The 12,108-nt window shown below is 45.3% G+C and overlaps 1 protein-coding gene across 1 annotated transcript; it reads left to right on the plus strand.

The window, feature by feature from the left end:
* Positions 1-7,345: 7,345 nt before the first annotated feature.
* Positions 7,346-10,156, plus strand: AOL_s00215g516 (uncharacterized protein; the record flags this gene model as incomplete). Its single annotated transcript, XM_011129718.1, has 5 exons — positions 7,346-8,428; positions 8,498-9,455; positions 9,521-9,721; positions 9,778-9,968; positions 10,031-10,156. The coding sequence occupies 5 exons, from the start codon at positions 7,346-7,348 to the stop codon at positions 10,154-10,156; spliced, it is 2,559 nt and encodes an 852-aa protein (XP_011128020.1).
* Positions 10,157-12,108: the final 1,952 nt, after the last annotated feature.

Below are 12,108 nucleotides of genomic sequence, written 5' to 3' on the forward strand. Positions count from 1 at the left end.
CAGAAAAAAGTCAAAGGTCGCAGTCGCAAATTTCAAGATGTTTATTTTATTTGTGTTTAAGAATTCGGGAATGCCGTTTGCAGGAAAAGGGGCCTAATGGTTAGATATCAGGTCAAACGATGGCTGTGTTCTAAATTTTTTTTTTTTTTGGAGGTTAGTCCGGAGTAAGGCATTGAATGCGATATACCTGCTATCGCAATCTTGCAGCTAGTAAGTAAGCTTTAAGATAACTGAGTACTTACTTTGTGTATGCACCTTGGACAAAACGAGGTAAATTTTATATTTTGTTTTAATTGATGACGGTGCATTTGCATCGACATCTACAGGGTTCCACCTTGCTTTCTATTTGGGGGGGGTTTTTTTTTCCCTTTCCTTCCTTGCTCCGCAACTACATAGAATTCCTTGGTGATGCCGCGGCTGCACGGGAAATCTGGGGTGAACGGATTCTGGGCTCAGGGGCCTGGTTAGATTTTGATATGACTGGTTAGAACCACAATTGTTTGACTTGCTTCAAGTTTGATGCGCACGTGGTGTTTTTTTGGATGGAGACGAGGGAAGGGACCCACTTTTTGGGGTTTGAGATCTAAAGAGGGGTTAGCTTCGTCTGTTTCTCCTCGGCACTAGTTCGAAGTTAATCTGAAAATTGAATTGATATTGATGGTAATGTTCAGCCTTCTCAGCTCATTATCATGGTTTGCGATTACATACTATTACCACCTTCCTCTTCACGATTGAATGACCTGAAAGAAACAAGAAAGGATGTGTTTCAACTTTGGTTTCTCCTGATACCGCAAGAAAAGGGGGAAGGGGGGGAATGGGGAACTTTGGACCACGTTTTTGTTCTTACGTCTTCAACGAGCTTTATCAGGAAGGCGGGAACGGGAAGATGCAGTTCATCCCTTTATTTTTGCTTGAGAACCCGACATTTGTTCTGCATCGCTGCGTCGCTGAGATGCAGCCAAGAAGTGAGCTGCCGGTTCACCCGGCGAGGTATGTACGTAGTATGCACTGCACTACTACTCTTGAGGGGGGCATCCTTTCTCTTATTGGTTCGAGAAATGATGATTTCGAGACAAGAACTTTGTGCGTCCTCGACCTCGTGGCAACAGGGATTTGGACCTCTTGAGCTAGATTCGCAAAATGAAAAATGTGCTTTCGGCTCTGATCTGTTCTTAATGGTATACTGCGTCCTTTTGTGGCCGGTGATACGAATGTTGGTATTTTGGGTTTTTGATACCGGGCAAGGATTATTTAGTACTATTGTTGTATATACGTATACGGCGCAGACGTCGACGTCTCGAGGGCTCGTAACGTAGGTATATACAAGGCATGTACGTATGTACATACATACGACTCTAACTACATGTATGTAAGTATATACACGACGTACGAAGCCTTCCTTATCAACGATCGAATTTGGGCGTAACGCCATCATTAATGCAAGTTTCTAAAAGCCTCATAAGGTGGCCTGATAACCCAAATCCTCCTTCAGCCAAAACGGCAGTTCGGATTTTTCGACCACATTCTAGAACTTTATAACTCGGGCTATGAGGTAGTTTGTGGAGACTGCCATCCACGGCACTTCAACGGCATGATGAAAGAGAAAAAATACTACTAGCAGCTACAAAGTAGTGTGAGAAATTAGATTAATTCTCTAGTTCTTCTCCTTCTTCCTTTTTTTTTTTTTTTTTTTTTTTTGCGCCACATCGCCAAACGTTGCAAAGTTAAAACCTGGGCGAATGCTTCAACCCACGGTATACCCTGTTCTCATTGGCAAATGTTGGCCTTGTTCCAGCCTGTGGAATGGCGCACGAAATTCCCACGCGACCCCCCATGATCTGCCCTGGGGCTGTAACGAGATTCCACGGTATCTTTGAGCTAAAAACAAACACCTTACTTGTAATTCATGTAATTATGTTGGGGGTTCATTAAAGGGGTGTATGACTATCAGTTATTACTGTCAACTTGGTATTACGAATGTACGGATGCATTATAGAGCGCCGAAAATGCTTCCTAAGGAATTAATTATCGAATTTCGAAAAACGACACGGCTTTGCCCGACAGGAATAGGTACATATATGCGCAGTTGATTTTGTCGACTAGCTTTAGAGTACATCTGTATACAGTTACATTTAATATATGTATGTACTTGCGTGTACTTACATTACATACCGATCCAACAGCATAACGGTCCCGTATAATTTTATGGCTTCGCATGCACAGGCGGGGAAAGGTTGGGAAGCATGTTTTCCGTCTACGGAAAAGGGAAGTTGGATCCTACAAACTAACATGTAAAATCCCCGGCTTTAGACGGAAGCATGTTAAAAAAGACAATACGGAATGCAGCATAGGCCACACACCCCTTAATACATTTTCCCTCGTGGGCATCCGTCGAGGATTTGACATCTCGGGACTCGCTTCCCACGTGTGCATCAAACACCCACGCCCACGCCCGCCGAGCACTCGTTTTTCCGTGAATACGACCTCAATATTTTTTTAAAATTTTGAATTTTTTGAAAGGTTTCCAACGCCACCAACTGAGTGAGTTCCTACCGACGGTTTTCACTAGGCGCTAAAAGGGAGTAGTGGTGGTATTTGTGAGCGTCTATTACGACGCCTCTCTCGTGGGCAAACCATCGCTGTCCTTGCCGGGTTTATATTGAGCCTGTTTGTGGACCTTTGGGTCGGTTTCTCGGACGGACTCTATCACAGGATTAATCTGGCGTTGGGACCACCATGCATATGCCGGTTCAAGATATCTCCTGCCGCCGTGGATGACGCCAGATTTGCAGCTGTGGATTTTTGTTTTCCTTTTTGAGTACAACTTTACTTCTTCTATTGTCACAAATGAATCCTTATATATGGCTGGCTGGGGTGGTATTTCCGTCGGGAGGCAAAAAAAAAAGAGAGAGAGAGAGATGATAGACATGTGGTGAATAAGCTTCAGCGGAATCCCTACAAGTCTCCATGGAAGACCTCATGGAACAAATTGGTTGGAACAGGGATTCACAACGTGGCAATTCGGTGGGCGCAACGGGATTTGTTCCACTGCGTGCCAATGTTAGGGCCGAGTAACATCGACCTCGTTCGATTCCTTCGAAATCGGGATCGTGCAACCGGTGCACTTCGACTCTTCAAACAAACCTTGTGAATCCCAAAATATCCACCTAAGGTTTTATGACCGGGACAATATGACCTGCAGTTACTTAATTAGACTCCTTTCCAACAAAATTGCAATGATGCGGTGACCAGAGCGTAAAAATTTGGAGGAACCGTAGATCTATGGGGTCCAAAAGTGAAGGACTCAACTTTTGCTGATATCCCTTGCTGTTGGATTGCGGAGCTATGCAATTACAAAGCTGATATTGACCTGTTTCACCGAAGGTGATCTTTCCGAATACAATCTATCTTGCCATCAAGTGAGCTCTCGGATGTTCTGGCATCAGATAGATTGAACGGAAGCGAGTCAGTCCGAATATGTGCCTCTTCCTGGTGGCTCGAGTAGTCGGAGAGCATCTCCACCCGACACAGAAGACGTCGCCAGATTACGGCATGGTATGTAGTACAGTGCGACCTCGAGGCTTCTTCCATAGTGCTTAGTGTATGTCGAACGCCTTAAGATAATAATATTGCCACGTGGTACTGGGAGCTGAAAGAAAGAAAGAAAAGCCCCGTTAGTTAAGCAGGTCCCACATGAGCATCATGAGGCGTTTTCATGGCGGTCTTGCTAATAAGTCCTCCCTTTTTATTTCAGACCCACAATTTTTCCAGATCTTTCACAAGAAGGACGTCGGGAAACTTTACTCACTTTTTATTTAAAAAATTCCGAGTTTGTAAGGGTGATAGCGGAATGTTCGTGTACCCAGAACAAGTATTGGTGGACCGAAGGTCTGCACATAACTGAACAATATTATTGCCTCCACTTCTCTGTGGGTCGTCAGAGCTTATTCCTTTCCATGCGGACGTTTCAAGATGAGGCTTGGCCAAGAAGGCTGGCGGCTTCCTTCAATGAAGGTTTCTGGCATTTTTACGAAGTGGGGTTTTTAAGCTCGTGGGAATGCAAAAGCGCAGGGCCCTAACTATTAGTCGGTGAGAGAAGGCTCCACCATGCACCCTTACCCCCTCCAGGGATGGGAAGCCACGGCGTCTCTGACTTGACCCGTTTGGATTGTTCGTGGACAGTTCTTGTCTGTGGCTCGCTTTCTCCTGTCATGATTGCTCTTCTCGAACTTCTGGATAGAGAGCGGTAAAATGGATAAAAGGACAGAAGGTTCTGCGCTGCATCGTACCGCGCTGCACTGACGGTAATAATATTAATACGGTGGAGATAGTATGCTGGAATATACTAACCATCACGTCAAGCTTTGGATCGAATCTCGGGCCAAGCCAAAGGGTCTCTCCTATCAAGTAAAAGGAAAACATTGAACGTAACGTAACGCTGTCAAACGAGCCCCCGTTTTTTGCTGCGTGATGCACTCAGATGTAATGTACATGTACATAATATAATACGGAGGTGCCCGCGAGTTGGAATGACCTGACGCCGTGAATCCGTTAAATCGAATCTCTTGCACCAGGATACCCTGAATTGTAGTCACTTTTCTTCCTTCACACGCGAAACTCGTCTTGTAGACCCGACTTACATACGTAAAACAAAACTTGCCCACTGACATACGCATACGTACCCCGATCGACCTCTTCCTTACAGACAATTGGACTGCTCCACTGGCCGGCATATTGCTCCGTGTCCCTGCTCGTGCTTTTTTTCCCGAACATTTCTTTCTTTTTTTCCTCTTTCTGACTCTCTTTCGTTCTTGGTCTGGTTGGCTTCGATTGATACGTACGCCCAGTCAACGTTCGAGTTGAATTCTAGAAGGCTTCCCCAACGTTAACGCTTGCGGCTTGAACATCAAATCAAATCACATCACATCACACATCAAACCAAATCAATTTAGGACTGAATCGAATCAAGCTTCTCAGAAAGACACTACAAGCAAACTGATCAGGAAGACAAAGACGGTTCTATCAAAAATTAATCATACGTTCTCTTCAAGGTTAACTAACTTTAGCCAATCAACCGTTCTTATCTGCATCTCCCCGAATGAGACTGGCACCGGTGCTTGACGAACCTACGAACCTGCCGACCACCCCTCCAACCTCCCAAACCAGTATCACCTGTAGGTTAAACCGTTTTGTTGTGTCTTATGCTGTTTTCGCCATAGGCGGTCAGAAACTGTTGTTTCTTGTTTCAATTTCGAACCTTCGCTTTCAAAGAAAAGCTAGGACGCCGTACACCACTAGCAATGCACTGGGGAGCTATTCTGTGGACATGGCCAACGGTGGCGCTTCGAACATCGTTTCTTTCCTTTTTGACTTTCTAAAATTATACCCTTTCGCCTTTTTGTTTTATCTCGCAAGCTATTTTTAAGGTTTCGCTATCAGCACCTGATATCAAACGGGTGTGTGGATGGAAAGCTTGTTTGTGGAGTCGATATATCTATTTTGACATCATCAGCACCATCTTCTGGCTTTTTTTGCTACACTCCTTGCTCCTAGATACTGTCGATATAGTAGAATATATCGTTCATTCTAGGCGGTGTCGTCGTTCAATCCGACATTGGTCACCGCTCACTCCGGTACCGTTCAGCCAACGAGCGGTGCCTAGCTCTCACAAGCGAGTCCGGTAGGCATTCTTTCCTGCTTCCCCTGCGCACCCTTGGTCTCATTGCATTGGCACTTCCGCGAACCACTGCTGTATCTTCATCGTCCGGGGGGAACCTGTTTGACAGGACGAGAGAAAAAGTGAGTGTTCTGTTATACTATGACAAGGTGGTACCCATCCTTTGGAATGCACCAATCCCCCTCTCTGCACATATCCCCCGTCCGTACTTACATCTATGCGTACATACATCATACTCAGTATAGTATAGGTATTACATACTAGTATGTTACTCTACCCCTCGTCATTTGGTTTATTTTCAGACCGTCCTGCCGGTGGATCAAGGGCATGGTGAGCGAGTTAATGGAACAATCTACAGGGTATCCACAGCATCGAGGCCGAAGCAAGTATGAAGAGAGAAAAACTTCAAACGGCCATCTACGGCTTTGAAAGACAAGTTCTCCGGCCTCAAATGGACCTCCATCCAGATTAGGGCTTCTTCCCAGAATTAACGAACGGGAAAAGACCCAATTATGGGTCCAATCTGCTGATGCTATTGCCATGTGCGAGCCATGCTCTCATTCCCACGCTTGCAATTGACTCGTGCAGCCAGTCAGGACTCCCGACGAGTCTTATTTTCAGGACCTTACCTCGTCCGGCTAGCTGGATGGAGAAAAGAGCATCAAGGGCCTTTTCCCCACCCTCTCCTCTCCCACCGCTCCCACACACCCTCTTTCAATTCAATTCAATTCAATTGTCGTTCGAATTCTCCACTTCCACCCCTCCCTGGCTGTGCAGCAGTAGCGTGGCAGACACCCCGGTTGCCTACACCATTTACCGCTGCCACGCTACTTTTCGAGCATGCTTTTTCTGGCCCCAATTTGCATCCTCTTCGCAGGACTAACCCTCATTTTTCTGCGCATTTTTCTTTTTCCTGCTTGTTCGGTATCAAATTTTCGGCCTTTGCTTTCCCTCCCCCATCTCACACCCTCTAACCTGCACTTGCTCAACCGAGGAGTTGTAGTAAGTACTAGCTAGTGCAGTGAGCAGAAGAGAGCGCAATTAAGAGAGAGAGAGAGAGGGCAACCTTGTTGGTTCGGTTTGGTTTTGGGTCCCATCCAGAGTACTCTGTAATAAACCCAATGCCATGCTAAGTTAGTGCTCTTTCGCAGGGAACCCACGGGCAAATCCAATCTCTGAATGAAAAGAGGCCCTGTGTAGCAAAAGCAAATGCACCAGCGGAGGGTCATCCCAAACCTGGGACCTTCCCTTCTTTCCTTTTTGAACGCTTCTTCTTTCCTATTAAACCAAAGCACCGTCTGTCCGTTGGGTTTCGTCTCTTCTTCTTGTCTCGCGTTTTGGACTGCGGATTAATATTATTTTCTTATTGTCATCATTGTTGCTTTGACTTCGGGGCATCATCATATATCGTCTCCTTTTCACATAGACCGCCCGTTGGTGCTGTGCTACTAGTATACTGCTAGGACTTCTTATAAACCACGGCGTCCCGGCCGGCTATCGATTCACTTTTCGGTCGAAGCGTCCTGCGCTTGCTTGCTACATATGCTGTTACACCTGTTGGTTGTGCAATAAAAGCTAACCGGAAGTACTCAACTGGTTATATGCATCTCGCATATACATGTACAGTTGCAGTATATAGCTCTCTTCCATCCCGTTCCTTCCTCTTACATGCCTGATACGACTGTCCTGCCTTTTCCCTCTGGATCTTGTGACAGTCCGAGTGCAGCCGGTGGCAGCAGCCTTGCGACTTTATCACCCTCACCACCAACCGACATATCATTAATATCAAACCGGAGCATTACCAATAATAACAGTATCAATTTCAGTCTCAGAGCCTCTGGGCCCATCCGAATTGTCAATAATTCCGGGAATACTACCATTATCAGTGGCGGTGTGAAGAGAAACAGTCTTCCAATCATCACCAGCGGCGGTACCATTCCCAATCCGTCCACCCCAAACCCGGCATCTCCATCTTCTGGAACGGCTCTTTCGCCTTCGTCCTTTAAATCAACTGCCACGGAAAGTTTCCCAACTTCTCCAGTAACTCCCATCCAAGAAATCCAAGAATCAAGTAACTGCACTATCCTTCCATCTGCTGGTGCTCTTGTTCCTGGTATTCTTACCTCATCACCATCCAACTCGAACTTCAACTCGACCTTCAACAACGGTGTCTCGAAGAAAGACGACGGCCGTGCAACTGCAGCGTCGACTTCATACTACAGCACTCTTGCTCAACGTCAAATCAAAAATCTTTCAAACGCAGCTCCTTCACCATCCTTCACCATCATCGAAGGCCCCTGTTCTGTAAAGCAAACAGAAGGCTTGACCAATAATAGCAAAGAGTCTACAAGTGTTGGGAACACTGGACATACCAACCGAGCGTCAATCAGTATCTCATCTGTCAACCCGCTTCTTTCGCTTGCCAATCTTGCACGAGCGGTTTCAGGTTCGCCTACAAATCCTCAAAACGGCAGTACAACACCTTTGACCTCCCAAACCCTCGGCCGGAAAAAGACGCTATCCAGTCGAAGAAAAAGTGACGGCAGTCTCTTAAAATCGTCCAGCTACGATAACTTAGAATCTCTTAACCAGCGGTTTCCGGCTGGTTTGACTCTTGCTGAAGTTCTCGAAACGACCGGGAATCATTCACAGGCAGTTGCCATAGACCCATCAAATAAAAATACACCCAACATGCATCAATCATCTTCAAGATTGTTGCGTATGACGCAGGACGATAGACCGTTCACAAGGGTAGGCCTTGCCTCGGACGATGCAGGTTTTTGTACCTCAAAAAGCTTCGCTAATCCCAATCGGCGACAGGATTTCAAAGATCTCTTTTCTACACTCATAGTTTCTTTACCTCTAACACCCCATAGGCTACGTTTCAAGACATATTCATTTACTTTTACCTCAGACCAAGCTGTAAATAATCTGGGTTCGCTCAAGTTTTCTCAGTCCAACAGAATGCCTGACCCTAAGGATCCATCACGGATCGTTACAACTACTACAACAACGACCTTCAGTATGGCAAAGGAGATGGCGAGGACAGTCTGCCAAAAGTTCGTCGCTGCAAGGTTTATGGAAGCTGTTGGCGAGAAGACAGGTACACCTTTCACGAGCAAAAATATGCTGTGGCAGTTAACTCCAAAGGGAATACATGTTTTGGAACGTTTCTGCCAAAGGAATGGGATCAACTCTCCGCACATCATGGCTCTCTTATCATCTCCTCTAAACACGATGCGATTAGTTATTCTCGAGAGGGATCCAGTTACCGACAAAGTTTCACAAGACAAGTCTACCACTGAGATTATCTTCCGTAGATTTGCCGGAAGCACACCCAACATCAAACAAACTGTTACAGCATCCGATTCGGACTCACTATCAGAATATGGGGATGGCCACACTGGTGTCAAACTTGCAGAAACACGGAAGGTCTACGACAAGGTTGTCAAGTTTTCTTTCACAGGTAAAGCAGGGGTGGACTGGTTGCTCGATTGCTGCACAACTATTGAGCCCGTTGAAACCTACGAGATTGCTAGTTTGTTTACAAGATTTGGTCTCATTCAATGTGTGGTTGAGGATAAAATCTATCTTCAACAGGAGCCGAAGGCTAAGGATTTTCAGCCGACAAAGTCTGCGATCTACATCGTAACAGAACGTGGAAAGAGGATAGCTGGTTGGATAGATTCCGAAAGGGGAAGCATTGAGAAGAGAAACGGTCATGCAAACGGCGAGAAGAGCTCTCAAGGTTCTAAATCGGGGCGTGGAAAGGAACCCGGTATAGTACCATCTATATTACCCACAATTCCATATCAACATCGTCTAATATCGTTTCTGAAACAGGTGAAAGCCGCGAGACCAACACAACTCGTCTTTCTTGCATTATTCACGACCCAGCCCTGCGTCTACTTTTCAGAGAGTTCTTGCGTGAAACGCTTTGCGAAGAGAACTTGACCTTCTGGATAGATGTCAATGACTTTCAATTGCAATTCAAAAACCAGACAACTCTCGACAACATCAGAGAAACTTTGGCCTATGCTTACGGTAAGTTTATATTGTCCAGATGTCAGCCCGATCAATATCTGATAAAGTTTACATAGGAATCTACAATGCCTTCCTCGCTCCCGGTTCGCCGTGTGAGTTGAACATCGACCATACTCTCCGTCAAGAGCTTGCCTCGACAATGACTCGAGCTGTTGCAAAAGACCAACAAGGAATGCTCGGAAGTCTTCGAGAGGTGGCCAACCTTTTCGAAAAGGCACAGGAACAAGTCTTCAAACTGATGGCCAGTGTAAGTTCACACAAACTACATCACCATATCCGTTAAGAACATTGGCTGACAAATCGCCACAGGATTCGGTCCCTAAATTCGCTAGGACTGCTCGGTACATTGAGATGTCTGGAGACCACGGCTCTGACGACGGGTCTGCGAATGGTACTTCTCCCCCTGTCCGCAAAGTGCAGCGACATGCAAAATAGAGCTTCAACGGCTTTCATGTTTGAACAAATGCTCACATGTCCGCGTTTGTGGTCTAGAATAATCATCTTGCACAATTCTACTTGCCATTGTCACCTTTACCATTCACAACACGCCGTCTTCTCATCCACACAAATCACCGGAAAGTAGACTGGTCATGCCAGGAGTTTTTTCTCGATACCCAATGCCTTTTTTTCCCTTTATTTGAACCGACTCACGAATTTCTAATTTTGCGGTTGCTGGCCACACATCATTTCGGCACCTTGTTTTACGTTGTTTCTCCACGTTGATTGAAACCTTGCACAGCGGTATACACTTAACGGTAGACTTTTTATTTTTCTGTTTCTCCCTTTTATAATCTCCTTTTGTAATGCTCGGAAACCCACCCATAGTGTCACGGCCGTATGAAAGGTTTGCTACTTATTTCTTTTCTCCGTATCATATCTTGTATCGAAGTTTTTTTCTTTTTTCTTTCTTTTTCTTTTTTATATATTTCCTTTCTCTAGGTTTACTTTGTTTTGCACAATGACGGAAGTAGACGGGAATAAGATCACTTGGGAAGTGTGCATTGGGACGGTCTAGCACTATTGATTCCATACTATCACCAAAAATTATATATATTCTTTTCTTTTTCACTTGTCAGCTTCCCTTTTCCATGCTATCGCCTCTCACCATCATCATTACATTGAAACGGAGTTTATAGGGCTTCACTGAAATGAACATGTGCTTTTATTCTCTTGCTTCCTTTATTTTAAAATCATGAGCATATTTCCTTCTTTCGCTTGTTTAGAAACTTAAAACGACGGTCTTTTAAAATGGAACCAGGCAGTCCCCAAATTATTTCTCACGTAAATCGTTCCTTTTGCATGTGCTTCGACCTCACGGACTCATGAATTCGAACTGAAAATAAGATTTTAGAGTTGAAACGGTAATACCCACTGCTCACGATACAGGCATCATCCTCGTCACGAAACGACCGTTAATTTCCCCGAACAATAGTCTGACGCATGCTTCATTATGGGGTGACAGGCACTTGACACGAAAACACTCGAAAACAGGCATGCTCCGGGCTTCAAGTTTCCAATTTCCCCAGGGCGTGCAGGAGATATATTTGCTTGTATGTGTGTATGATATAATTATAATATGCCAGACAAGGTAGCTTTCCGAGCTACGTACGAAGAGGAAGATGGCATTATACTCTATCTAGACGTTCCTAAAGTAATTTCATCATTTGATTTTTCGATTCAACGGTTTTTTTGGGGGTGCTCACTCTCGCTTGGGGAGAGATTTAAGAGGTGGACCCAGCTTTTTGAGTTTTGGGTGACTGGGTTGAAGCTTGTTGAAATACCTGGCCATGGAAACTCGGACCCAGTGGTTTGCAAGTTTGAAGATATCTTGGATTCCCTTCGATCCGTGTCCAGAAATAGTTTGGAAGGCGGAAAAAAAAAAAAAAAAAAAAGAAAGGATGTCTGACAGGCCTACAGGATCGGTGATTTTAGCCTTCTGAAGCATCATGGAAGATGCTGTCTTCGACAGGTTCCCGAGCGTCAATTCCCTGCGCCATAAGATTCGCCCATTCGTGCATTATAATGATCACAACCCCCAACGTGTAGCCCACCTGTCAACTCCGAAGAATGTGTTGGGATTGCAGTCGCAAGATTGTGAAATTGAGCATGCAGGATTCCTGCATCTTCCTTTTCTTTCTTTAATCCTGCGTCATGCCTTTCGAGATGCATCTTGCCATTTAGGCGGTTTTAGGAAAGGATTGGGATGTGAAAGGATTACGCCGTCAATAGTTCTTCGGGCGAATTTTTTCCCATGACACTCGGAGCGCTATGTAATAAGCACAGACTGAGCTTAACCAACTCGAGGCAAGACAAAGTCCGGCCGAGATCCGTATCATGAATGCTGTAAGATGCACTAAATACTGCCATAATGGGGTCTCGGAACGAAT

Source organism: Orbilia oligospora (assembly GCF_000225545.1).
Source record: "Orbilia oligospora ATCC 24927 unplaced genomic scaffold scaffold00215, whole genome shotgun sequence".
NCBI classification, from domain to species: Eukaryota; Fungi; Ascomycota; class Orbiliomycetes; order Orbiliales; family Orbiliaceae; genus Orbilia; species Orbilia oligospora.